Raw genomic sequence first — 27635 nt, 5'->3', positions numbered from 1 at the left:
TCTTTATGTTGGTAAATTGAACACCAATAAAAAATTTATATTAAAAAAAAGACAGCTTCTTGAAAAGCAAAAGGGGGTACGCCTGGGGGGCTCAGTGGTTGAGCGTCTGCCTTCAGCTCAGGGTGCGATCCTGGAGTCCCAGGATCAAGTCCCAGGATCGAGTCCTACACCGGGCTCCCTGCATGGAGCCTGCTTCTCCCTCTGCGTCTCTCTCTCTCTCTCTCTGAATCGCTCATGAATAAATAAAATCTTTTAAAAATAAATAAATAAAAGCAAAAGGGGGTTTGGCTTTGGAAAGAACTGAATCTTCCCAAGTCCTCTGTGGATGGATTACGCATGTAGTAGTTCTGCCCCCGTGTTACACTCGTTCCCAGATGATTGCTCGCCTTAGGAACAGAACCAGAGCTTCTCGTGCAGAGTGACTTTTCAGCCCAGTACAGATGCAGGGGAAAGATAAATGCATTTTCTCATGTGTGGTCAGGCATTCAGTAGGTAGCTCATAAGCGAACCAGATTCTCTGAGGTGTGATCGACCATCCCCATGTGGGACTCTGGAGTCTCCAGACACCCTGACCTTCTTGCCCCAGGGCCTTTGCATGTGCTGTTCCCTCTGTCCGGATATCTTCCTCCAGAAAGTCCCACGGTCCTCCCTCCCCCTTCCATATTCACATCTCTAGAAATCCAAAGGTCACCATAACCCAGATGATTTTTCCAACAATCCATACAAAATAACACCCACCCCCGACCTCCCGACACTATCTATCCTGTTTCCTGCTTGTCTTCCTGCAGAGAATTCACACATGATACAGTAGAGTTAACGGTCTCCTCCTCTCTCTCCAATCCCAACCTCCAGAATATAAGCTCCAGGCAGACAAGGACTTTGTTTTGTAGTCTGCTGTATCCCCAGAGCCCAAGAGAACACCGGCTCATAAAAGGAGTCAGTACATTTTTTTCTTTTTTCCAAATGAGTACAGGAAAAAAAATCAGGTTCTGCTCTCAGCACGCCATTCCTCATATTGATGAGAATGTCTTGCCCCAGTTCCTCTAAGAAAGCAATGATTTGTTTTTCCTTCAGCTGAGAAGACAGCTATAACCTCCCCATCACACGCCGCTCAAGCCACATCAAGTGTTTTTCTGAAGTTCAATAGTCTGGCCCCCCCTTTAAAGAAAAGAAAAAAAAACACATTTTTGCAAACACACAGTGTTTGAATGAATACGTGGTATGTGACGTATCCATACTATGGAATATTAATTGGTTATAAAAAGAAATGAAGAGCGGATACATGCCACAACATACACGAACCTTGCAAATAGGATGCTAAATGAAAGAAACCAGGCATAAAAAGGCCACGTATCGTATGAAGCCATTGGGATGAAACGTCCAGAAAAGACAAACCCATAAAGACAAAATAGAGTAAGTGGTTGCCTAGGGCTGGGGACCTCGGGGCAGAGACTGAGAAGTGCTGGCTGAGGGGCGTCATTTCCTTTTGGGGTGATGAAAATGCTCTAAAATCAACTGTGCTCACGGCTGCCCAGCACTAGGAATAGACTAAACACCGATGAATTCAATACCTGGAACAGGTGGACTGTAGGGTATGTGAACCACAGGCCGATAAAGCAGCGGCCAGAACGAGGACTGACAAACCAGGTCCGTCACAACCTCATTTCACAGGTATGGTGGGAACGAGATACAAAGTACTCGTGCATCCGGGTCTGATACGAATGTCTAAACTAGACACAAATTATGTGCCCAATAAATTCAGACTAAAGCCATTCATGATATGGTTTCACTCAGACGGGGAATAGAGGAAATAGCGGCAGGGATTATAAGATTATAAGAGAAAGCAGGGGAACCGAGTGGGGAAAACCAGAGAGGGAGACAAACCATGAGAGACTGGGAAACAAGGAAAGGTAGTGGAAGGGGAGGTGGGTGGGTGGGGGGACGGGTGACTGGGTGACGGGCACTGAGGGGGGCACACGATGGGATGAGCACTGGGTGTTATACTACATGTTGGCAAATTGAATTTAAATCTAAAAAAATTTTTTTTTTAATTTTAAGAATAAAAATAAATAAAACTTCACAAAAGATTTTGTTATTTCACAGAGATCCTATCACCAGCCACGTCACCCAGGTTCTTTTGAGTCTGGCATAGGGCAGCTCAGGGGTGACGCTCAGCACGTCGACAACCGGGGTGGCACGGGTGCCAGCGGATGAGGTTAGGTGACAGGACCTAACCAGAACAAGCACCCGTCAGAAGCTCAGATGCGCCCCAGGGCGCACGTGTGCGCAGAGCCCTGCCGTGGTCCCACGCCCCACACGCCAAGCCCATTTTCTGCAACCCCCGTCTGTTCAAAGTGCCGCAAGGCCTCCGTCCCTAACCAGGCACAGCACGGTGGTGCGTCCCTCCGCTCCAGGGAGCCCATCGCAGACGCGTTCTGAACGTCTCCCTCGCTCTACGGCGCGGGGACGACCCGGTGCCAACAGCAGCAGACGACACACCCGCGACCATACATTAGTTCCCGGCACTGGGGCAGAGGGTGGCCCCCCACAGGCCGCGACAGGCTTATGGGACTTCACTAGGATCAAATGAAAACACCAAATTTTAAAATTCTTCCAGAGGACTCTCAGGCCCCGGAGGACACACCCACCGGTTCCAGGAGGGCCACGGAACCGCTTCTGAGAAGCCCTCGGCTACAGACGAAGGAAAAAAGTACCTGAGGATGAGGTTTTCCAAAGCGAGCCTTGACCGGGTGCCTATGTTTGCACGGTCTTCTGACCCCACTGTCCCCGCCTGATACTGGTTAGAAAGGAGGGGAAGGGGGCGCCTGGGTGGCACAGTCGGTTGAGGGCTTGACTCTTGATTTCAGCTCAAGCCGTGTTCTCAGGGTCGTGGGATCGAGCCCTGTGATGCCGGGCTCTGCACACTCGGGCAGGAGTCTGCTCGGGATTCTCGCTCTCGTTCTCTCCCTGCCCCTCCCTGACCTCTCTCAAATAAATTAATCTTTAAAAAAAAAAAAAAAAAGGGAAGAAACTATTATTGACAGAGCACAATCCACATGCAAAGGGCTTCACTCAACGCTTTATATGCACATTTATAACTGTAAGACACATCTGCCAAGACGACATCCCAATTTTACTGATGATTTAACAAAGGCCGACGGGGTGAGAAACTTGTCCCGTCGTTCAGGCAGCAAACAGGACAGGATCTGAGCAGATGGTGTCTGGGCCCCGCACCAGAGCACCTCAGTAACAGGGTGGAACCTTTCCGAACCCGGCTCCAAGCCTAACACTCCGATCCCCCTTGTGGTCGGCGGAATGGGGACATCCCCACCCCAAATCCTGGGAATGTGTCACACGGCCAAAGGGGGCTACCCCGGATCGCCAGGGAAGGGCAGGAAGGAGAGGCCTGGGGAACGACAAGGGTCCTGATGCGGGGAAGGCAGGAAGATCAGAGCAGAGGCCAGAGGGCCGGGACTGCTGGCTCCGGAGACGGAAGCGGGTCGCAGGCGCAGGCAGTCAGGCGGCCTCCAGAAGCTGGAAGAGCAAGGGCACGGATTCTATCCTGGGACCGTAAGAGGGAAAGCAGGCCTGCCAACTCCTGGACTTAAGGCCCAGTTCAAATTTTTGACGTCTGGAACGGGAAGACAAGAAGCTCACGTTGCTTTAAGCCCTTAATCTGTAGTAATTGGTTACAGGGGCCACAGGGCGTTAAAGGGCCGAGCTAGAGTAGAGAGAGACAGAGAGAGAGAGAGAGAGAGAGAGAAATGGGGGTGGGCCTGTGTTACCACCAAAGCTGTTCTGAGGCCAACATGCCCACTGTGAACTTGAGAAGGAAAACAATGACCAAAAAAAAAAAAAAAAAAAAAACAGAAGATGCTGAGGGAACCACTCAGGAGAGGGGGACACACAGGGGGGCCACTGGGACTGCTGAGGCCGCCGGGCTCTGGGGAAGGAGACCCGGCAGGGACAGGAGGCCCTGGCCAGGGCTGACGCGGCCCCAGACCACCCACCAGCCCACCCAGCACCTGGGTGTCCTCCCAAGGCGGCATCTGGGCCATTTTATGTTGGGGGTTTTTCCCTCCCTTGGGAACAAGTTCTGGAAGAGTCATCACCACCACCAGGGAGCTGTGGGAGGGCGCAGGCCTTGGCCACTTCCTGGTCACCAGCCCCGTGTTCAAGGCCACGGGCCCACGCCACACCTGGGTGGCCACGTTGGGGAAATCAAGGCACCACTAGACAGGAAATTGTGAGCCTGTACCAGACCCCGCAAAAGCTATTTGCTGCGCAGCCAAAAGCCCATCCGGGCCACAGCCCGACGAGCCACCACAGGGGACCAGCCAGCTCGGAGTGCTTTAGGACGTAGGAGGCACACACGGCTTCAGGTCCAGGCTGCACCAGCAGCTGTGGGGCCACATCGCATTTCTCCCGCAGGGATCTCTGGCCTGGTCTTCTCACACCCAGAAATGCGGTCTTCAGCTGCAAGGACAGCTGTCTGTCCCCTTTCCAGCACCAAAGGTGCAGCAAGATGCCTCTCCCGTCCATCAACGGAGGCTCCCCTTCTAGAAGCTACAACAGGTTCTAAAGGTGAGGGAGTAACAGGACAGCAGGTGCCACGCTCAAGCCCAGAGTCCAGAGCATTCCTCCCTCCCGGCTCCCCCGGCCCACACCTCCCGGGCCTTCACTGCTTTCTGCTCACACGGTTATCACCGAAGACTAATACTTTCAGTCACTCAATAAGTCTACCGAGCACAGGCTGTCACGCTGACAGTCTGCAAAGCCACTCAAGTGCTGCAAAGACAGGGGTGAGGTGCCCAGGAACGCGGGAAGGGACAAAATAACCGGGGGGTGGGGGGGTGGGGGGGGGAGGTCCAGCCTCCCCAAGGAAGTGATGTTTGCGCTGAAAACTGCAAGACACCGGCCCTTAAAAGGACTCACATGAAGCAGCGTAGGGTCTCTCGGGGCATTTATCTGCATTCGCAAAATGCTTTGAAACCCAAAAGGTGGTATAAAAGTGATACAGAGGAATATGAATAGCCCTTCGTGGCTTAGAGAGTCTCTTTCCACACATTATCCCAGATTTGACAATAGCACCAGGGAGATGCAAGAAGTATCATCCTCTCCCTTTTATAAACGAGGAAGATTAACCATTACACCTTCCATCAAGGAGAAGATGCCAAGCCCGGCCCTCGTCACTCCTCATCCTCATCGAGGGCTCTGACGGCGCAGCGCTGCTTTCCGAGGAGGCTAACAAGCGCAGGGGCAGGGACTGGCCATAATGTTGGGAGCACGAGGGATCCCTGGGTGGCGCAGCGGTTTAGCGCCTGCCTTTGGCCCAGGGCGCGATCCCGGAGACCCGGGATCGAGTCCCACGTCAGGCTCCCGGTGCATGGAGCCTGCTTCTCCCTCTGCCTGTGTCTCTGCCTCTCTCTCTGTGTGTGTGTGACTATCATAAATAAATAAATAATTTAAAAAAAATGTTGGAGCACGAGACGTGCAAATTACGGCAAATACCATCTGCGTGCTCAATGCCCCTCCGCACACAGCAGGCTGGCGGAGCCAAGCCAGCGGGCTGGTTCCACCCTTCCCCTTCCGCCAGAAACCTTCAAGCCAGCAGCCCAGGTTCGAACCAGGCCAACCCCGGGCTCGCACAGAACTTCTCTAACCACCCTGGATGGTTCCTTAGGCTGCACAGCTGGGGGTGGGTGGGCCACGGCCGCTCCTCTCTCCTCCCCTTCTTCTGGCTGGCACCCTCTCAGACACTGGGATCGTGAGCAGACGACAAGCAGGACAAACATCTGTTGCTTCTGGGGAGTAGAAACTTGCCTCTTGCCCAGGTTGTTACGGGGATCAGAGGAGAACACGCTAAGCCCAACGCGCAGCGGCTGTCAGACTGGGGAACGGATGCGCTCCCAGATCAGCAGGCCTGCTCGGTCGACCTGGGCTCTACCTGCTTCTCCTTTCTTGTAGGCAATAAACAAGGCAGGTGGGGTTGGGAGAACAGGCCTCTGAGATGTCCACGTCCTCATCCCTGGAACCTGTGACATTACCTTATGTGGCAAAAAGGACTTTGCAGATGTGATTAAGAATCACGACATGGGGGCACCTGGGTGGCTCAGTGGTCGAGCATAAAAAAAAAGAGCCCCGTAAGATGCATCTCAAGGACCGTAAGCTAACAAACCTGTGTTGTTTTAAACCAGTAAGTTTACGGTGATTTTTTTCAGCAACAATAAAACAGAACAGGAGAGAGACTGAAGCTTCAGATGGACCAAGGAGGGAACCGACCCGGGTCAGTGTGTACACAAGGGGACCAGCCTCGGGGGGAAAGAGGCCCATCCTGAATGAGGAAACAACAGGCAGTGAGGTGAGAGACCCCAAAACCTCTGCTGCCCGTGACTCGGAAGGACTCCAGAGCTCCCCCAGAATTCATCCTAACTCCCCAACAACGGAAATTCCCAGAAGCTGTCTGAAGAAAACGAAAAAGCAAAAACTGGGCAGTGACTTTCCACGGGCCTCGCTCTGCAGCAGGGGAAGGTGCCGGGCACCCAAAGATCCGGGTCCCCCTCCTGTGTGACCTGGGCCTCGCTGCCCCCCTCTGAAAAATCCAACAAACTGACTGACGAACAGTAATCACAGTCCCCTTCAAACAACGGATGGCGTGCAAGGATTCCGCGTGCTCACAGTACGGAACAGACTGGATTTAAACAACTCTACTCTACCAGGAAAACCATTAAAGCTGCAAAAAGTTACTCAGTAAAAACTCCTGGAGTACATAGCGATGGTCAGGCATGAAGTCAAGCACTTGTGGCCCGGAAGCAGCGGTGATGTGACCTGCTCCCTCGAGGCTGCAAGTCCTCCCTGAGCCACGACATCCTCATCTCGGGGGGTCACCCGGCTGCAGCATCTACCAGCCACGGACTCCATCTCAGGAGCCCACAAGGCCTTCCTGTCGCCCCAAATTGGGCTAGATCTCCAGTTACACGCTTCCTAGCTTCTTGCTCCTCGCCTAACAACTCATACGATTACTCCTGGGCTGGTCTCGTCAGCACCCAACGGAATATTCAGGTAGTAACAAAGCATACGGTGCTCCAGGAATATCTGCAGCCTGGAGGAACGAACGGATGCACATACATGATGCTGGTGGACGTGAGCCCAGGGGTCCCGTCCTCCTCCAGTGCCCCACCTACCTACGTCTCAAACAGGAGAACCAGAACACACAGGGTGATCACATACACGTGAAAGCATTTTTACGTTGTAAATGGAGGAGTTAGAAGTTAACAGCAGTGACAGTCACAGAGCAAAAGGAAGCCCTGAACACCCTTCCCCAGCCAAGTAGGGCTGGCTCTCCCGCTCCTCACTTCTTCCTCCACCACCTGCCAGGTCTCAGGGGTTCATGTGCGTGGTCTGCACAGTCAACCCTAGCACCAGGAGCCTGACCTAGGGCTGTATGCCCAGGCAGAGGGACGCCAGGTGAGTGGCTCTCCTTGGGGAGCAGCAGAGAAGCAGAAGGTGAAAGGCCACTTTCAGGAGAGGTCTTCTAAGAAGTCCCGAGGAGTCATCCACTTGGGTGTCACCTCGCATCAAGGACACTGTAACACTGAAGTCACGGCCATCCACAACCCCAAACCCAGTCCTCAGAAGTCCAGTAGAAGGAACCCCCACTGCCAGGCGTGGCGTTCAGTCAGGGAGCCCCTGTGACAGCACACGGCCTGGCAATCCACCGTGAATGCATGCTCTGCTTCCCGAGACCCACTCCCCCAGAGACCCCCCAGGGCTTTATGGTGCCCACTCTAACAGATCCTTTCCAGAAAAGGAAAGCCCATCTATTTAAAGGTTAAAGGTCCAGCACCAAGAAGGTACACGTTACTTTAAAAAAAAAAAAAAAAAATCGTGAAACCCTTGTGTGTCATTGGTGAAGATTTGAAATGGTGCGACCATTATGGAAGACAATACAAAATACTAAAAATAGAATTGCCATATGATTCAGCAATCTGCCATCTGGGTATAGATCCCAAAGAATTCAAAGCAGGGATCCCAAAGAAATTTTGCACATCCACGTTCATTGCAGCACTACTCACAATAAGCGAAAAGGGAGAAGAAACCCAAGTGTCGTCCATCAACAGATGAATGGATAAAGAAAATGTGTTAATTCTCTATATTCAACTGAATACTACAGAGTCCTACAGAGGAAGGAAACCCTGTCTCATGCCGCAGCATAGACGACCCTCAAAGATATTATGCTAAATGAATTAAGCCAGTCACCAAATGACAAATACAGTAGGATTCCATTTGGAGGTATCTAAGCAGCCACCATCATAGAAACAGAGTATAAAGGTGGTTGCCAAGGGCGGAAAAAGGGAAGGAGAACTGGTGTTTTCATACGGAGTTCGTTTTGCAAGTTAAAGAAGTTTTAGAAAGACCCGCGGCACGATGTGATCTCTACTGAACCATACGTTTAAAAATGGTCACATTTGATGTTCTGTTTTTTAAACATTATTTAGAACATCTTGAGGGTGGCGCCTGGGCGACGCTGTCAGTTAAGTGGCTCAGGTCCTGATCCCGGGGTCCTCGGATCGAGCCTCCCCATCAGGCTCCTTACTTAGCAGGGTGTCTGCCTCTCCCTCTCTCTCTGCAGCTCCCCCCCGACTGTGTGCTCGCTTTCTTCTGTCGGATAAATATTTTTTAAAAAATAAAAAATAAAACATCTTGAAAGCACGTTACAAAAGAAAAAAAAAAGGTGCCCGAAACAGGTAACATGAAGCTTCAGAGAAAACCTATACGGCAAGAGAACAAATGAGAAATAGGGGAAAGAGGATGAATAAGGGTCAGATCAACAAAGTCCAGAAATACGGTGCAGAGTCGACCACACAGTTTGTGGAACTGAGCCAGGAAGAGGGGCCCGTACACCTGCTTCGGGCCCAGCCCTGAGGATGTCTGTCCCCCCTCCCCGGGCCCCCCTTCCCCAGCCAGTCGCTTCTCTCGGAGGGCCTGCCTCTGTGGGACAGAGACGGTCTGCACTACTCCCTCCCCTGTTCCGAGCAGGGAGAGATGGGGAGACAGGCACGTAGAGGGCTTGGCAAGGCCCCCCGACGCAGGCCAACATGATCCTGATCACGACGGCTTCTCCGAGGGCTCATGCTCTGCGCTGGCCAAGCCGGGAGGCCTGTGTCTTCAAACCTGCAAGAGCATCCGGCCCCCCCAACCCCAAAGGGTCCTGCCCAGCGTTGGCCTGGCACCATTCTGCATCAAAAGAAAGTCAGGACCAGTCCTTTACACAGAAATCCCTTGCCTCAGTTCTTGACGGCTGTAATTACAGCCACAACAGCTTCTCAAAGGGAGGGAAGCAAAGAAAACACAGCCTGGACCGAGCAGCGAACTGGGGGCTCCGGGGTAAAACACCCCCTGCTCATGCTGTGCTTGTCGCACGGCGCCAGGCGAACCCAGTGGCCACCCGGCCAGGCCCAGCAGCTTGGTGGCCAATGTATTCCCCCCTCGGATTTAATGAGCTGCTTGCCCTTGAAGCGCTGGAAGCAGGTCGGGAGGGGAGCTCCTGGCACACGGCCGAACAGGGGACAGGGGAAGAGGAGACAGGGCCGCTCCCGCTGCCGGCACATGGACAGTCCTACCAGACGCCCCGAACCTCCACAGCTCCGAGGTGATGTCTTCCCCACAGGGACCCTCTATTCCTTCTACACGGTGGTGTTTCTGCTGTGGACTCCCCCCGCGCCCCCCCCCCCGCCCCGGGAAGTTCCACGTCCCAACCACTTGCTTCACCAAGTGGGCGCATCACCCAAATTAGCATCCTAGAGTCGGGTCACGGAGGGGACAGCATCATCCTGGGCGCGAGTGCCAGCTCCACCTACCGACAGCAACTTGACCGAGAACCACTTATCGAGCCAACCCCAAACTGTTTCCTCACCTACAAGATGTGATAATATCCTCGCCTCATCTAGAGTAGGTGCAAGTAACAGGTAATACGCTGTTTCTACACTAAAAGGCCAAATGAAGCACCTGACACACAGCAAGGGCTGAACAGTGACTATTACTACTGACAGCTAATATTTTTTTTTAAGATTTTATTTATTTATTCATGAAGACACACAGACACAGGCAGAGGGAGAAGCAGGCTCCCTGTGGGGACTTGTTTAGCCCAAGGAGGGACTCGATCCCAGGACCCCGGGGTCACGCCCTGGGCTGAAGGCAGATGTTCAACCGCTGAGCCACCCAGGTGCCCCCTCCTTTTCCCTTTTAAAGCTAAACCTGGGTTCTAGCAACAGCGGGACTCATTTGTTTTTCCCTTGAAATGATGGAAGTCTAAGGCCCCCTGAGAAATGCACAGCTTTCCAAGACAAATGGGAGAGAGCTGAACTCCATGATTTTTTTATTTTAATTCAAGTTGCCGACATATAGTATAGCACCCAGGGCTCATCGCATCATGTGCCCTCCTTAATGCCCGTCACCCAGTTACTCCACCCCCTGCCTCCCCTTCTGCAACCCTTTGTTTCCTAGAGTTAAGAGTCTCTTCTGGTTTGTCTTCCTCTCTGATTTTTCCCCCCTCAACTTCCCCTCCTTCCCTTATGATCCCTTGCACTGTATCTTATATTCCACATGAGTGAGACCACATGATAATTATCTTTCTTCAATTGTCTTATTTTACTCAGTATAATACCCTCCAGTTCTGTCCACGTCGATGTGAATGGTAGGTATTCATCCTTTCTGGTGTCTGAGTAATATGCCATCTGACAGCTAACATTGAGGTACAACTCTAATTATGATAAAGGTATTAATGACAACTTTTTCCCTGTGTCTTAGTCAAATATGAAGAAAAGAGGGACATTTTTGGTGAAACCCCAAGACGGGCCAGCCCTGGATGCAGTCCTTACCGCCGCAATAGTGTCAACCGTAGGGAGAGCAGTAGGCCATCGCCGCACAGAGAAGCCCACCAACCACCCCCCACCCCCAGCCAAGGCCACTGGGCTTTCTATCTGAGCAGGAAGGCAAAGGAAAAAAAAATGGGGGGGGGGGGGATCTGGGAATATGCTGCATGGCAAGCCTGAAGCCACAGGGGTGAAGAATCGCACATGGTCTCTCTAGATCAAGTGCAGAACTACGCTCAGGCCACATGCCCACCACTTCTTAGACCCTGGGACTCCTCTTGACCCCTCTCTGAGCTTCAGTTTCATCTAAAAAAAAAAAAAAAAAATGAGGGTAACAGGACCCCCACTCCACAGCCTGCTGTGAACACTGAACGAACCCATATGAAAGTGCTTCGAAGCAACTCACTCCCATGTCCGTGAAAAACAGCATTGTTGTTTTTTAATAGCTTCAACAAATTCAACTTAATAAAAAACGCTGAATGACTGGGAGGATCAAGGCAGTGAAAAAGTTACCTAAAAAAAAAAAAAAAAAAAAAAAAAAGGGATCCTTGGGTGGCGCAGCGGTTTGGCGCCTGCCTTTGGCCCAGGGCGCGATCCTGGAGACCCGGGATCGAATCCCACATCGGGCCCCCAGTGCATGGAGCCTGCTTCTCCCTCTGCCTGTGTCTCTGCCTCTCTCTCTCTCTCTCTCTCTGTGACTATCATGAATAAATAAAAATCTTAAAAAAAAAAAAAAAAATTTTTTTTTGTGTTTTTTTTTTAAATAGGCTCCATACCCAGCATGGAGCCTAACACAGGGCTTGAACTCATGGACCCGGAGATCAAGACCTGAGCTGAGATCAAGTGTCAAATGCCTGACAACTGAGTCACCCAGGTGCCCCAAAAGCTAGTGAACTGCTCAGAGAAACAGGAGCAAGCATACTAATTTTCTTCCCTAAACTACCATCACTGAACTGAGGTTTCTGTGGAAAGGGTGATTTGGCTAAAAGGAAAATGGGCAAAAAGCCAACTGAAGCTCCCAACATCTGCTATAGGTTTTCCATTTAGGTAGTAGATTCTTCTGGAGACAAAGAGCCCAGATTGGCCTGCATCAGGATGACCCATCCGGCCACCTCCAGCACTCATTCTCTCTAAAAAGTCCTACAATTCCATTCGACCAATCCCAAACCTACCTTTGAAATGTACCACTTTAAAGTAGCTTCTATTTCAGGGCAGAGCACGTGGACAAATTCCTTCACTGTGATCAGAAGACAACTTAATTCTTGTTCGGCCTCTGCTCTGCGTACCAGAGTCATAAAGCCACAGGCTGGAACGTTTAACCAGACTCTGCTAGAAGATCCCCAAAATGCCAGAAGAGAACGGACACACTTTCAGAGCCTAAAGCAACTGACCATGGAAATTTTGCTGAAACCCCACATTTGTTCTTGAAGATTCAAGTTAATCTTCTTGTAATACCACAATAAATTGCTTTACTTTTCAATGTTTTGAGCCAATTAATGTTATCAAACGTTTCCCCTAAAATCTGCATTAAAAAGATACTTCACCATTCTCGCTCACTCCCCAGCAGACCCTACACGTTCTCAAGGTCCGTGCATCTCAGTTTCAGAAGCCACGGGCCAGGAGAGGGGGGCCAGAATGGTACCCCCTCCAGCCATCGCATCCATTCTCACCCTCACCTTTAATCAAGATCCACCACCCAACTCAGAACGGCTTCCCTGGAGAGTAGAGGGAGACAGGTCTGGGGTTCGCAAAGGGTGCAGCCCCCTTGGTACCCCCCAGGACTATCCTGGGGCTGACAGCTAAGATGCTGCAGTTCAGAGTCCACACAGCCCCATCCCCAGCCACTCACCCGGATCCGGCGCATGGCAGCCACGATCTCCACTCTGCTGTTGGGCCTCGGCACGTCCAGGCTTCCGACGTACTGCAGGGAAGAAGCAAAGCACTCGTTGAGAAGAGGGGTGCCAAGGGCCCCGGGCCACAGAATGTTAGCAGAAGGACTTCCAGTTACGCTCCCTATTTAGCAGAAGAGGAAAGAGCCAAAGGAGTGCCTCGTTCGGGGAGGACTTCTACCCTTATAAAGAGCAGTTAACACAAGAAACCTATTCCATCCTGCTCTTGATCAGAAATGCAGCAGAGGATGCTGTTCAACCAGCCAGGCTCCCGAATCCGAAAGACCTGGGTGTGGCAATCTCCCAACACTGTCTTTGGGACGAGGTACTTTGCCTTCGTCTCCACTGTAAAATGGGATTTTGGTCAAGATAAAATGAGAAAAGGTATAAATCTCTTCCACAAATATGCTTGGTTTATATTAAAGCATTCCTCTCTCCCTCCTCCCCCAAAAAGGGAATATACGCCTTTTTTCTTTTTTCCAATTAATGGCATTTCAAGGAGTTAGCCCTGGATGTTATAGAGACTTCATACACTTGACTAAGTCCTAATTGGATGAAAGGAACATACTAATTATGTTTTATTTAAAAATTTAATCTTCTTGGGGCAGCCCGGGTGGCTCAGCAGTTTAGCACCGCCTTCAGCCCAGGGCGTGATCCTGGAGTCCTCGGATCGAGTCCCACGTCAGGTTCCCTGCATGGAGCCTGCTTCTCCCTCTGCCTGTGTCTCTGCCTCTCTCTCTCTGTGGGTCTCTCATGAATAAATAAAATCTTTAAAAAATTTAATCTTCTACAAAAAAAAAAAATGTTGAATGAGAGACTCCTAAGTCTAGGAAACGAACAAGGGATAGTGGAAGGGAAGGTAGGCAGGGGGATGGGTTGACTGGGTGACAGGCCCTGAGGGGGGCATTCACAGGATGAGCACTGGGTGTTATACTATATGTTGGCAAATCGAACTCCAATAAAAAAATATACAAAAAATAAAATAAGATAAAATAAAATAAAAAATAAATAAAATAAAAAATAAAATAAAATAAAATAAAATAATAAAATAAAATAATTTTAAAAATGTTGAATCTCCTAAAGCTTTTGAGTTGTTTTTAAAACCAATGACATTCAGGTTAATGTTTAATATACGGATACTTCCTCACAGAACACTACTCAAATAATGCAGAAACACACAGAGCCAAGAGAATAAAGTCCTCCCCCCAGAGCTTGACATATGTCTTTTCGTGTGCTGATGGACACATATTTATAGACACAAGGAATTTATTTTACGTAAAAAAGGGTTCACTCTCTTCACATTGTCCTGCATGTTAGGGTTTTGTTTACGTTTTCTGTTTTTTTTGGTTTTTTTTTTTTTTTTTACTCTAAATACGACTTGGGCATCTTTCTCTGCCAATGCATACAAGCCTGCATGTCACCTGTGACAGCTCCCCTGCTGATGGACACCTACCTTATTGGCAGTGTTAACACTCCTGCTTCTACTACCCTCATCTACACACCTCTGAGCTCATCCAAGGAGCTCTGCAGGCTGGATTTCTACAAGCAGGATTGCTAGATCAAAAATACAGAAACAGGGGATCCCTGGGGGGCTCAGTGGGTTAGCACCTGCCTTTGGCCCAGGGCGTGATCCTGGAGTCCTCGGATCGAGTCCCACATCGGGCTCCTGGCATGGAGCCTGCTTCTCCCTCTGCCTATGTCTCTGCCTCTCTCTCTCTCTGTCATGAATAAATAAAATATTTTTTAAAAATACAGAAACATCTTGAGGTCATTCCTTTGTAGGATCAAACAAGAAAAGAGGGGGGACATGTTTTTAGGCATACGTGGTGTAGCAGTTATTCATACACGCCATCCCATTCCACACTGACCTACTGGGTCTACCTTTCCTTTTTATGTTCAAGTTATATAAAATAGTCTGGGGGATAGCCTCGAAATTAACAGCCCCCAAATAACTTAAAAGTCTACCGAAGCAAAGACTGCATTAATAGAAGATGGAGCATAGTCATCCCTTCAGGGATAGTCATCCCATATTTCCTGTGGTTACAGGAATAGAAGGTTGTTTCTGAAACAGAGCTAAGGCTAGCCCCAGTAAGGGGGGTTCCAAAAGCTGAATGCTGCAAAAGAAATTCCCCTAGGTTGATCCAGTTTGTGCTAATGCCCCGAAGAGGACAATCCCAGCAGCGGTGGTACGCATTGTGCGCCCTGCAGCCTGAGCCCAAGGCGACGGCCCCATCACGACGTGCAGAAGCAGTGGACCTGTGGACAGGGCACCTGGCAACTCACTCAGGTAAGTGAAACCCCCTAGATCTAGGAGTAGGGCCAGATTTAAGCAGGGTTGGTGTTTCTCCCTCTGAGCCCTGCTGGGGCCCTTCAGCGTCACTCAATGTGCCTGTGACCTACACATTCCAGAACGACATGAGGCCCAAGTTTGGGATTGCCCAACTTCACAGGAGTTCCAGCAGTTTCCATGCTCCCGGTCCCCGGCCCTGCATGCCTGAGGGTTCCTGCCCTGAACTTGGAGCACGCAGACCTCCAGGGACTCACGTTCCCTCCCCACCATGTGAGAGCCAGGACCTCGAGACCTGGCATGGTCACTCATTACAGGTGAGCCTGGGGGCCCTGTACTGCCCTGCCACAGAGGACCGCTGCCACACCAGGAGGACCTGCTGCCCACTGAGATCCACACCTGAGCCTGAACACATGCCCAGATGGGACCCGTCCCCTCCCTGCCATCTCCACCTGGCCTTGCTCTCCCCTCCAGAAGGGAGGCTGCTGGGTGGAGAACCCCGAAGCAGTCAGGAAACATGGGGTGCAGGCAGGACAAGAGAGAGGAGTGGTGGCTTTCTGGCTTTGGACAGGTTTCCTAAAAGGAACTTAGAGGAGGACACCCAAAATCTCCCCCCGCTAATGCCTTCCTCACCCCATCAGCCCCCACCCATCCGGGGACATATGCACGCACACACCGTATACCTTCACACACGTGCAGTGCACATACACTCACACCCCACATGCCACATGCACACACGCCCCACAAACACGCTCCTCTCACACCCACACGGTCACCACACATACTAAGAGCTTGCGGTCAGCTCCCAGCACGTACGCACTGGTCTGCCCTCCTTCCCAACCACGTGACGTCACAAATCCGCCTTTCTGAGGATCCACCTGCAGCCGGCAGCCCCACGGTAGACGCACCGCAGGGTCAAGTTCCCCTCTACACATGCCCCTCGGGGTCAAAGGGACTAAAAGGAACCACAGGTAGGGGTCGGGTCCACCTCTCTCAAAAGCTAGACTTTCGGGCAGCCCAGGTCACTCAGTGGTTTAGCGCCGCCTTCAGCCCAGGGCATGACCCTGGAGACCCGGGATCGAGGCCCACGTCAGGCTCCCTGCATCGAGCTTGCTTCTCCCTCTGCCTCTGTCTCTCATGAATAAATAAAATCTTTAAAACAAACATTAAAAAAAGCTAGACATTCACACCAGCGACGTGAGTCGAAAGGCAGGAGCACAGAGCCAGGGAGGCAGGCGCGAGGTCAGAAAGCCCCGACGGCAGTGCAAGGGCGGCCTCGCAACCAGCCGTGTCAGCAAGCAGGCCACCTCCACAACTAACTGCAGTCCCCTGGAGCCCCTACTTTGGGCCACAGGAAGCGCAAGACACAGTCGGAGACCAGACCCCCCAGCTAGAGCCTGGGCCCCACAACCGCTCCAGGGCCGGGGCTTGCATCAGTCGGTGGCGAGTGGCCCCGGGGCTTCCCACTCTCCGGAGGGCTGGCTCCCGGGCCTGCACCTCACCCACTGCCCTGCTAACAAGCTGTCAAGAGCCTTGTTTCTGTCGTCCTGCAGGGATAAGGAAAAGCCAAAGGTGGACCCACAGCGACAGCGTCCCCTTTATCTGCTTCTCCCGTGGGACGCAGGGGGCTGGGGGCCCTGTGACCACAGGGGCGGGCTGGCTCGACGCCTGGGAACCGAAGGAATCGTTTCCAGAAGGGAAACTTGTGTTCTTTCCCCTCCCTATCATCCCCCACGCTGTGCTCCTCACCTATAGGCTTCTTGGTCTCCGTCAACAGCCCCCAGGAACACCTAGTGGTTGATCGAGCCTGGAACAGGGGAGTTTGCACCCTCGAATGCCAATCCGCTTGTGTTACCCCCTGAAGGACCCGGGGGCTGGCTGCCAAGTGCTCTGAGGAGGACCATCAAAGCCTCGGCCTGGCCCACGCTGCACAGTCTCCTCTCACAGCACCGGCCCCTCCGTTGCTGGGAAGGCCTCAAACACGGCGCACATTCAAGGGCTTCCACGTGTGCCCTTCCCCGTACACGGAAGGCTCCACTTCTGCCCTCCCTCTCTCCAGTCCTCCATCATCCACGGTCCTGCAGACCTGCCTCGGCTCAACTGCCCTTTGCTGCCCCCCAGGCCTCCCGCAACCCCCTCCAGGTCCCCTGCAGACCACGGACACATGGCCACATACAGGACCTCCCAGCACCAGTTAACCACGCCCGCCCGCCTGGAATCCTCCAGGGAGGAACATACCCAGCCCCAGCGCTCCTGGCACAACCCCGGCTCCGACGAGGGGCAGGACAGGCCTGAGCCCCGGACTCTGACCGGTGTTCCTGCCTCCTCCCATCCGCTGTCCCGCCCTGTACGCTCCCCCCTGTTGTGATTCTATAAACTCCCCACACTTTTGTGCAGGTACCTGCACTGGACCCCAAGCCAGATGCTCTTACAGCAACACATGCAATTCCCGGCTTGCCAGGGGAGGAAGCACATCAAACCCTTCTGTTGGTGGATTCTTAGTCACCTGGCATTCTGTAAGACTTCTGTCAGAGTCCCTGCTGTGGGGCATCTCCTGGGGCTGCATTCAGAACATCTACCACAGAGCTTAAGGGGAGAATAAAGAGGTTTTAAAATATCCAGGCCCACTTCTTTTTCATTAGTATCTAGAAGGGGGCGGGGGGGAGAAAAAGCCTAGAAGGAAGACGCAATTTGTAGCAAGTAATCAAGATATGAGATTGCCTGCGTGTGTTTTATCTGTGGCTTCATCTTCCAGATAAGCAGGAGCTGGCTGCAAACGAGGTTCACCAAAGGACTCTGGATAGTGTTTATAAGTTTCTGGACAACCTCAGCCTGGGTGCTGGATTCATACCTTGCAAAATTACTTTCATTTTCCTGCTTGAACTTTCTGGAAATTAACTCCCGGGGACCCTGATGAAATGCTCTGCAGGTTGGGTCTCCTGGTGCAGGAATCAACACTAAAAAGCAACAAGACTTAACAGCCACCCATGGACTAATGTGTTAGACTTTCTGTCATCACCCACCTCAGGAACTCCCTTTAATTTATAAGGTTTCTGTCCACTGTTTCCAGGGACTCCCCCCTCAAAAAAAAAAAAAAAAACCTAAAAAACCAACACACACAAAACTGATATAGGAGTCAAAAATAAATATATCAGATGATCCTGCCTCTGATAATGTTGGAGGAACTGTATCACTGGACTAGGCCTCCAACAAGCAATAAATATGAAGTCTGGACAAGATTATTAAAAAAAAAAAAAGTAATAACTTTGCAGAGAAGGTACAAAGAATGAACCGAAATATAAACTAGGACATTAGTTAATAACATATCAGCATCGACAACATCGTAAATAGCACGGCCCTGATGCAAGATGCTAACAGGGGAAACCGAATGTGGGTGGAGGGCGGCGGGCAGGTGGAGGCAGCAAGGGGTATAGGGAACGCTGTCCTTGCCACCCAATTTTTCTGCAACCCTAAAACGTAAAGTCTGTTACTTGAAGTAATAAAAATAAGCTTGAAGGCACTAGAGAGAGACCAGGAAGAGGCAGGCTTGGCAGGGAACCATCCCCGGAGGGAGGCGGCTGCCCGAGGCGAGGCTCAATTTGTGTCGACAAATCGACACCCAAGCACAGCACCAGCTGGCTGAAGGCCGGGCCCAGGAGCCCAGACAGACAGCCTGGGGGGTATGGACACCAGAGATGGGATAAGCAGAGGAACCGGAGAATTGGGGCAGAAATCCCCAACAGGAGGGGATCATAGAAGGTGAACCTCAGCCAGGTGCATGGGGGACCTCCAAGCCACACATTTGCATTGGAGAGTCCACGGAGCCCAGGAGAAGGGGGCAGCTGCCCACACAGGGAGTGGCAGATTTAGGATTTCAGACCAGCCATGTGAACCAGCACGAGAGACAAAAATGAAGCAGCCCGGGTGGCTCAGGTTTAGCGCCGCCTTCGGCCCAGGGCGTGATCCTGGAGACCTGGGATCGAGTCTCCCAGCAGGGAGCCTGCTTCTCCCTCTGCCTGTGTCTCTGCCTCTCTGTGTGTCTCATGAATAAATAAATAACATCTTAAAAAAAAAAAAGAGAGAGAAACAACAATCAACACTCTTCAGAGGAGAATAGCAGAATCTCACGTCACAGGGCTGTTAAGGCCCTACAGATACGGGGAAAGGCCACTGGGCCACACTCCCTGAGGGCAAAAGCACAAGCCTCCCCCGCCCCATAAGAGGGCACAACCTAAAGGTCCCTAGCGGCTGCCTTCCCAGCTCTGACCTCCCTGAAAACCACGCAGTTCCACAGCCACAGCCCCCAGCCCACGCCGTGCGAGATTCAGGAGGAAGCCCCCCCGTTACCGAGGACCACAACGACAATGAGGCCTAGAGCAGAGGGACGCAGAGCAGAGGAGGGGCTAAGCTCTCCCCAGCCCCCCACCCTCGGGCCTGCCTGTGCCCACTCTCTCCTCTCAGGTCCAGACCCAGCGCGCTCCTGTCCTGTTGCCCTGCCCGCCTTCTCACATCCCCCCCAGCCACCCCGGGTTTTCTGGCCGCCCCGTGTCCTCTCCTTAGAAACACGCACGAGCACGCGGACGCGCTGCTGGCATCTAGAAAGCACCAGGTGGGAGGGCCCATCTGAACTAGCCCCTTAGCCAATCCCGTCCTGATACCTTCCAAAAACTGAATCAGAGAAGCAGAGGGATTTCAAATCCAAAAGGCACCTCAGCAATCCTGTGACACGGAAGGGACGTCACAAAACAGCAGTGACAGAGGAGCGTGTGAAGAGTCCTTAGCCGGGGATCCTGCGGGCGCTTCCTAAGCGCCACCGTGACGACCCCCCGCAGGGGCTCCTCTTGCCCTCGTCACCCTTAGGTCTCCTTCCCAGTGCTTTCCGTGGTCTGCAGTTAGGGGCTGGGCCTCCTGCAGGAGACCGGGAGCTTCCAGAGGGCCAGGCCCTGCCCTCTCCAGTCCCCAGGCCCAGCCCTCGGAACAGGCCCAGCAGAGTAAGACCCGGCATCTGCCCAAGGGACGAGGGGCGGGCGCGGCCCCCACCGCCTAGGTGACCTTCCCAGGACAGAACTGGGGCCCCGGGGCCCACTCGCCCTGCTCCAGGCTGGCGCCACCGCTCCGACGGGAAAGTTCTTTCTCTGCCTCAGAAACTACGCCTGGCGCACAGCTGAGCGGCCTGCGGAGCGGGATTATGAATGTGACCTGGGGAAAGTTCTCGCCTCATTTAGCATCGAACAAAGCAGCATTAACTGCAGGCGGCGGCCCCGGATTCCAGGGCGCGCTCAGCCAATGACCTTCCCCTAACCGCTCTGGGGGAGGGGAGGACAGACGTGGCCTCCGGAGGTCACCCTCGCCACTTCTGCGGCCTGGGCCTGCTCGGCCTTCGCCAGGTGGAGGTGAGCAGGAGGGGGCGCGGGGGCTTGGCAGCACCCATGTGGACGTGTCCCAGCGTCCCTGCCCCCGACCGCAACACGGCAGAGGCCTCGGGGCAGGTTCCCCCACCCTCCTCTCCACACACACACACACACACACACACACACACACCCCCAGAAAAGCTTCCAAAATGCTTGAAATGCAGCTGCACACCACGTCTCTATTTATTTGTAGTCTAAGAGGAAAGAGGCATTTATATTTCTTCCTCTCTCTCCCAGCCCATCCAAAAAAGGAAGTACTATTTGAGGGCCATCTGATGTGACTGTGTCACTATTGATCAGAGGCCCAGCGGGGGCCGATGAATGTGCGCCGGAGATCACAGCAGCATCCTTCCTGCTCCTCAACATTAAGGGGCTGGGCGCAAAATAATTGCGGTGACTTGTCTTTATGCTAATGCCATGCGCCTCTCTGCAAGGGACAGAGGGCAGGCCTGAACCATCCAGAAGCCCGTGGAGAGGCTCTCGGGGTCCTTTGAGTCCAGTAGCAAAAGCTGAGATGGGTTGGCCTGATTATTTCTCTTTCTTACGAGGATCTGAGAGAGACACAGCAAAGGGGAGAGAAAAAACAAGACGGAAAAACATGTTCCGGTCTTCCAACCCTCTGCTCCGAATGAAAGCCTCAGCTCTGAGTTAAAATCGGGCACCTGTCACCGCGGCCACCGTGGTGGAGAGGAGAGGCCGGAGCTGGGCCCTGCGCATCTGGGAGGCCTCCTGGGCCAGCGGGCTGCCTCCCCATGGTGGGGGGGGGCGGTTCACACCACAGTGACAGGCACAGAGAAACGCTGACCAGGCTGGGCCACAATTAGTCACCACCTGTAAACCCACCAGGTATGCCAGGAATGCAAAGATGAACAAATACCATGAGATCACAGGGAAGCCAAGCCCCGATGGCTGAGCTGACGTGGCCGTGAGGGGCCACTGGATCCAAACCTTCACTGTGCGGAAGGCAGAACTGGGCCTGCGGGAACTGAACCCCAGCAGTGGGTGAGGCAGGATCGGAACCCGGCCCGCCCCCGGATACAGCGGCAGGTCAACACTGTCCGTGCCCCCGCCGAGGCCTGGTTCACTACCTGGAACTCAGGGGCAGCTGCAGGGCGACGCCCGGGCGCCCGAAAGCTCGGAAGCTCAGACACAAGCCGAAGAACCGCAGGACACCGAGATCTGCAGGAGAAGGACAAAAGCTCACTACCCGACTCATGGAAGGCCTTCGGGAATAGAACGTAGAAACAGGGGGAGGGGCGCCTGGGGGGCTCAGCCCTTGAGCCTCCGCCTTTGGCTCAGGCTGTGATCCGGGGGTCCTGGGATGGAGTCCTGCATCGGCATCCCCAGAGGGAGCCTGCTTCTCCCTCTGTGTGTCTGCCTCTCTGTCTCTCGTGAATAAAAATGTTAAAAAAAAAAAAAAGAGAGGAGAGAAGAGAGAAGAGAGAGAAGAGAGAGAAGAGAGAGAAGAGAGAGAAGAGAGAGAAGAGAGAAGAGAGAAGAGAGAAGAGAGAAGAGAGAAGAGAGAAGAGAGAAAAGAAAAGAAGAAAAGAAAAGAAGAAAAGAAAAGAAGAAAAGAAAAGAAGAAAAGAAAAGAAAGAGAAGAGAAGAGAAGAGAAGAGAAGAGAAGAAAAAAAGAAAAGAAAAGAAAAGAAAAGAAAAGAAAAGAAAAGAAAAGAAAAGAAAAGAAAAGAAAAGAAAAGAAAAGAAAAGAAAAGAAAAGAAAAGAAAAGAAAAGAAAAGAAAAGAAAAAAGAAAAAAGACCCCAGGGATGATGCTGGAAAGAGATCCTCTAATTCCACACATAAAGAACAAAGGCATTCACCTTGGGGCAGCACTGACGTTCTATACCAGCTGAATTCTAAGTATTTCATCTCTCCAAGCCTTGGTTTCCTCCTTGGAATACAGCTAGTACCTGTACTGCCTCAACGTCAGGGTTGTCCTAAAAAATCAAAATTAGATCCTACAGACCAAAGTTCCACAGTTTCTAAAATATCACATGACCGGCGCACCTGGGTGGCTCAGACCATGAAGCATCTGCCCTCGGCTCAGGTGATGATCTCGGGACCCTGCGATCAAGCCCCACGTCGGGCTCCCTGCTCAGTGGGGAGTCCGCTTCTCCCTCTCCTTCTCTGCCCCTCCCCGCTGCTTGTGCGCTCTCTCTCTCTCCAAATAAAGTCTTTTAAATAAATAAATAAAATACCACAAAACCATAAGAACAGGATATTCTTTGTACCATTATATTCTTGCTTTACAGGCCTATAGACGTTGAAAATACAGAATTCATAGCTTTACAATAATCACCCCTTGGATTCTCACAGATTGAAGACTGGGACAAAGCAAGAGGAGCTCCAAGACGCCATGGCATCAAGGGAAGGTGGAATCAAGAATTTAGTCCCACAGGCTCCCACAGGAGGTGGGGAGGGGTGAACACTAGGAACAGAGAGTGACCGGCTGCACAGACCACTGACAAACACCCCAACCCTGCAGCGGGAGCGGCGGTCACAGGGCTCACCGAGCCTCACGGGGTGTGTTCAGTGTGAGGTAAACCCCTCGCCACATTTCCCTCCTGACTGACGGAGCTATGATCAGGGACAGCCTTCCCAGAGCTGGGGATGCAGGATCTCTAGCCTCCTCATCATCTATCAGCATCACTGAATGAAACCCCACAACCGAGTAAAATTTCCAGGTAACGGTCATGTACCCCACTGAAATATCCAACCCTTCTCAATTTTGAACGGTCTCAATTAGAAGCTTCCTATAATATATTATATTCTGCCCTAACCACCAAGATTCCATAAGCTAGAACTCACCTTATTTCTTTAGGATTCAGAATAACCATTATATAGATCATTTACTACATAAACTATACAACGAGAAGGGGCTCCAGATTACTATTATGCCTTCTGAGTCCTGGAGGCTGATTTTAGAATATTTCCTACACTGTTAGCAGCAAGAATGGTAACAACAGGCTATATATCCTTCTGTCTTTAACAATAATTGTCCCCAATCCTCAAGAAAGTATGAGCAAGACAAATCCACCAACCTATAAAGAAGATTATACATAGTGACCAAGTGTGATTTATCCCAAGAATGTAAGGCTGGCTGCACATAGGACAGTTAATACCATTTAATAAAATAAAGATCAAAGGTCATTTAATCAACTGAACAGACAAGAAGTATTTGATAAAATCCAATACCCTTTCATGATGAAAATACTCAACAAACTGAACGGTAGGAAAGTTCCTCCATCTAATAAACCAACAAATGAACCCACAGCTGCTATCATAGTTAATGGTGAAAGACTGACGGTTTTCCCCCCCGCTAAGTTCAGGACCATGTCAAGGACGTCTGGCCTCATATCCCCTCTATTCAACATGATCTAGGAGTTCTAGGTAGGGAATCAGGTAAGTAAAGAAATAAAAGGCATCCAGGTTGGAAAAGAAGGAGCCAAACTATCTCTATTCATAGACGACGTGATCTTGTATATAAAAAATCCTAAGGAATATACACAACACACACACACACACACACACACACACACACACACAAAATCAGTGAAGGAGTTAAAAATGAAATTAAGAAAACAACTCCAGGGGAGCCTGGGTGGCTCAGTTGATTAAGTGTCTGCCTGTGGTTCAGGCCATGATCCCAGGGTCCTGGGATCAAGCCCCACATCAGACTCTCTGCTCAATGGAGAGTCTCCCTCTCCCTCTATCCCTTCCCCTGGCTTGTGCTCTCTTGCACATAAACAAATGAAGTATTCTTTTAAAAAAAGAAAATAGGTAGAAGGGGAGGAGGGCGGGGGGTGGGAGTGAATGGGTGACGGGCACTGGGGGTTATTCTGTATGTTAGTAAATTGAACACCAATAAAAAATAAATTAAAAAAAATAAAAATAAAAAATAAAATAAAATAAAATAAACAAATGAAGTATTTTTTAAAAAAAAGAAAAAAAAATTCCATTTACAATAGTGTCCAAAGAAATAAAATACTTAGGAATAAACATAACAAAAGAAATAGAAGGCCTGGGATCCCTGGGTGGCTCAGCGGTTTGGCGCCTGCCTTTGGCCCAGGGCATGATCCTGGAGTCCCAGGATCGAGTCCCACATCGGGCTCCCGGCATGGAGCCTGCTTCTCCCTCTGCCTGTGTCTCTGCCTCTCTCTAGGTCTATCATGAATAAATAAATAAATTTTAAAAAAAAAGAAAGAAATAGAAGACCTATACACTTAAGATTACAAAATCTCTCTGCAAAACTTAAGACCTAAATCAGCAGGAAGACTTTCCATGTTCATGAAGTGGAAGACTTAAGATGGAAATGCTCCCCAACTGCTCTACAAATTCAATGCAATCTCTATTAAAATCCAGAACCTGTTGATCAACTGGCACTTCTAACACCAAACGTGTAAGTTTTTGACACCAACTAATTCTCCAATTCTCTGCAAACACCAATGTAATTTAATTCTGACACTCAGTATCTGGAGTTAACACATGCCTCACAGGTTAAGAGCGCAGCCCCACAAAACCACCCCCATTTCAGATGCTGCTCGGAAGTCTCGAGCCTCCCATCTCCCTTCTCCCATCTCCCATCTCCCTCTGGCCAACCATCTGTAAGTCAGGGATTCCCATGAACCCCTCACAGGTTCAATAATTTGCTTTAACAGCTCATAGAACTCAGGGAAATCCTTTGTTACTATTCCCAAATTATTATAAAGGATGCAAGTGAACAAAGAGGTACATAGGTACGTGGGAAAGGGCGCAGAGCTCTAGTAAGCCTCTCTGAGCAGGCCACCCTTCCAACACCTCAACGTGTTAACGAACTTAGGAGCTCTCCATTGTTTAGGGTTTTTATGGAGCTTCCACTACATAGGCATAATTAAGTCACTGGCCATTGAGACTGAATTCAATCTCCAGGCCCTCTCCCTTCCCCTAAGGTCAGGAAATGAGGTTCAAAGTTCCAACCTTCCAATTTTATGGTTGGTGCCTCTCTCACAACCAACCCTCATGCTGAAGCTACTAGGGGCCCACCAAGAAGTCACTTCATTAACATCAACTCAAGGCTGAAAGACGCTTCTTATGAACAAAAGATGTTCTTCTCACCCTTAGCATTTAGGAAATTCCAAGAGTTTTTAGGAGCTCTGGGTCAGGAAGCAAAGACCAAATTTATATTTATTGCATTACAGTATCACAAAATCCAACTGGCCTTTCTTGCAGAAATGGACGAGCCAATTCACGTGGAAATCCAAGAGGCCCAGAAGAGCCAAAACAATCTTGAAAAAGAACAAAGTTGACAGACTCAGAATTCCCAATTTCAGAAATCACTACGTAACTATAGTAATCAATATAGTGTGGTACTGCTATAAAGCTAGACGTATAAATCAATGGGATAAAAGTGAAGAGTCCAGAAATAAATCCTTAAATTTATGGCCAGCTAATTTTTGACAACAGTGTCGAGACAATTCATTGTAGAAAAAAAATGGTCTTTTCAACAGTGGTGCTGGGACAACTAAATATACATATGCAAAAGAATGAAGTTGGACTCCTACCACACACTATTATGTAAAATTAACTCAAAATATATCACACATGTAAGTGTTTACAAAATTCTTAGAAGAAACCATAGGAGTAAATCTTTATGAGCTGAGATCAGGCAATGGTTTCTTAGGACACCAAAAGCACAAACAGAAGAAAAATAAACTGGACTTAATCAAAATTAAGAACACTTGGGCTTCAAAGGATACCATCAAGAAAGTCAAAGGATAACTACCATAATGGGAAAAAATATAAGTCAGATCTGATAAGGGATTTGCATCCAGAATACGACACTTGCTGCACAACAATGAAAAACAAACCACCCACATAAAGAATAGACAAAGGATAGGATTAGCCATTTCTCGCCAAAAGATAAATGGCCAATAAGCAAATGGAAAAAAATGCTGAGTCATTAGTCATTAGGGAACTGCAAATCAACACTACAATGAAATACACTCCACACCCACCAGGATGGTTAAAATAAGACCAAAAATAACAAGTGTTATTGAGGATATGGAGAAATTGGAATCCTCATACACTGCTGTAAAAAAAAAAAAAAAAAAAAAAAAACAGTGCAGCCACTTTGGAAAAACGGTTGGCAGTTCTCAAAAAGCTAAATGGAGTTAACATGCGAACCAGCAATTCCACTGCTCGGTATGTACCCCCCAAACATGAAGACCTAAGGCCACACAAAAAGTTGTCCGTAAATGCTCATAGCTGCATTATGCAGGACAGCCCCCAAAATGGAAAAATCCCAAATGTCCATCAAGGGATCACTGCATAAAGAAAATGGGGCGTATCCATAGATTATTATTTGGCAATAAAAAGGAACGGAGGGCTGATACATGCTACGGCATGGGTAAACTCCAACATCATGCCAGGGGAAAGAGGCTGGTCTGGTCACAAAAGACAACACGTTATGGGAAATTTCCACAATAGGCAAATCCATAGAAACAAAGTAGATAAGCAGTTGCCAGGAACTAGGAGAGCAGTAATGGTAGTTTTCCTTTGGGGAGGATGAAAACAGTCTGCAATTCCATAGCGGTGGTGGTCGCACAAGTGTGTGAACATACTGAAAACCACTGAATCGTACACCCTCAACACAGTGAATTTTAGGATAAATTTATCTCGACAAAGCTGTGATCTTAAAAAACACACACACACACACGAAAAATAACTGCCCGCCTTTTGATTTGCTGTGAACAAGAATTACAACCAAATTGGGTTCCGAGTGAACTTCTCAAGTGCTCTCTCTAAGGCAAGGCTATGACCCTCCACGTCCATACTGGCCGCTCAGACTCTTCTGGGCTGTTCTGCGTGGCTGGCTGTCATCTAGATGCTTAAACTCATCAGATAAAGCATTCCAAGGGAAAATAAAATGAGCTATAACTGTTCTGAATTTTAGTTCTAGAAGATCTATTTCCCACCCCCAAAGATTATGCGTTTTTCCCCACATTGTAAGAGTATAGCAATCTCATTTCATATTCCTACTCTCCAATGCAGTAAAACGAAAAAGCAGCTCACAAAATAGATTATTTCTCGATCACGCTGAACCTTCTAAAGCAAAGACTCCCAGCACCACGACATTTCTGGGACTGCCTGAGTGAACCAGGCTCACTAGGGTGATCCCAAAACACAAACGGCAC

At 50.3% G+C, this 27635-nt stretch overlaps 1 protein-coding gene across 9 annotated transcripts in view; it reads right to left on the bottom strand.

Annotated features, from left to right (window-relative positions):
* Positions 1–27635, bottom strand: part of NOS1AP (nitric oxide synthase 1 adaptor protein) — a 277936-nt gene that overhangs the window by 189008 nt on the left and 61293 nt on the right. For 5 of the 9 annotated variants that reach the window (XM_077887279.1, XM_077887280.1, XM_077887287.1 and 2 more), the window contains exon 2: positions 12724–12795. The exons of 2 other annotated variants lie outside the window; for them this stretch is intronic. In XM_077887279.1, the coding sequence (XP_077743405.1) occupies positions 12724–12795 (72 nt within the window). Of the gene's footprint in view, positions 1–12723; positions 12796–14375; positions 14479–21549; positions 21658–27635 lie in introns of those variants that run through there. 2 more of the 9 variants (XM_077887286.1, XM_077887283.1) reach the window with 2 other exon arrangements.

This window comes from Canis aureus, chromosome 38 (genome assembly GCF_053574225.1).
Source record: "Canis aureus isolate CA01 chromosome 38, VMU_Caureus_v.1.0, whole genome shotgun sequence".
In the NCBI taxonomy this organism is placed as follows: Eukaryota; Metazoa; Chordata; class Mammalia; order Carnivora; family Canidae; genus Canis; species Canis aureus.
The sequence above is the reverse complement of the archived record's forward strand: the minus strand, read 5'-3'. Positions and strand labels throughout refer to the sequence as shown.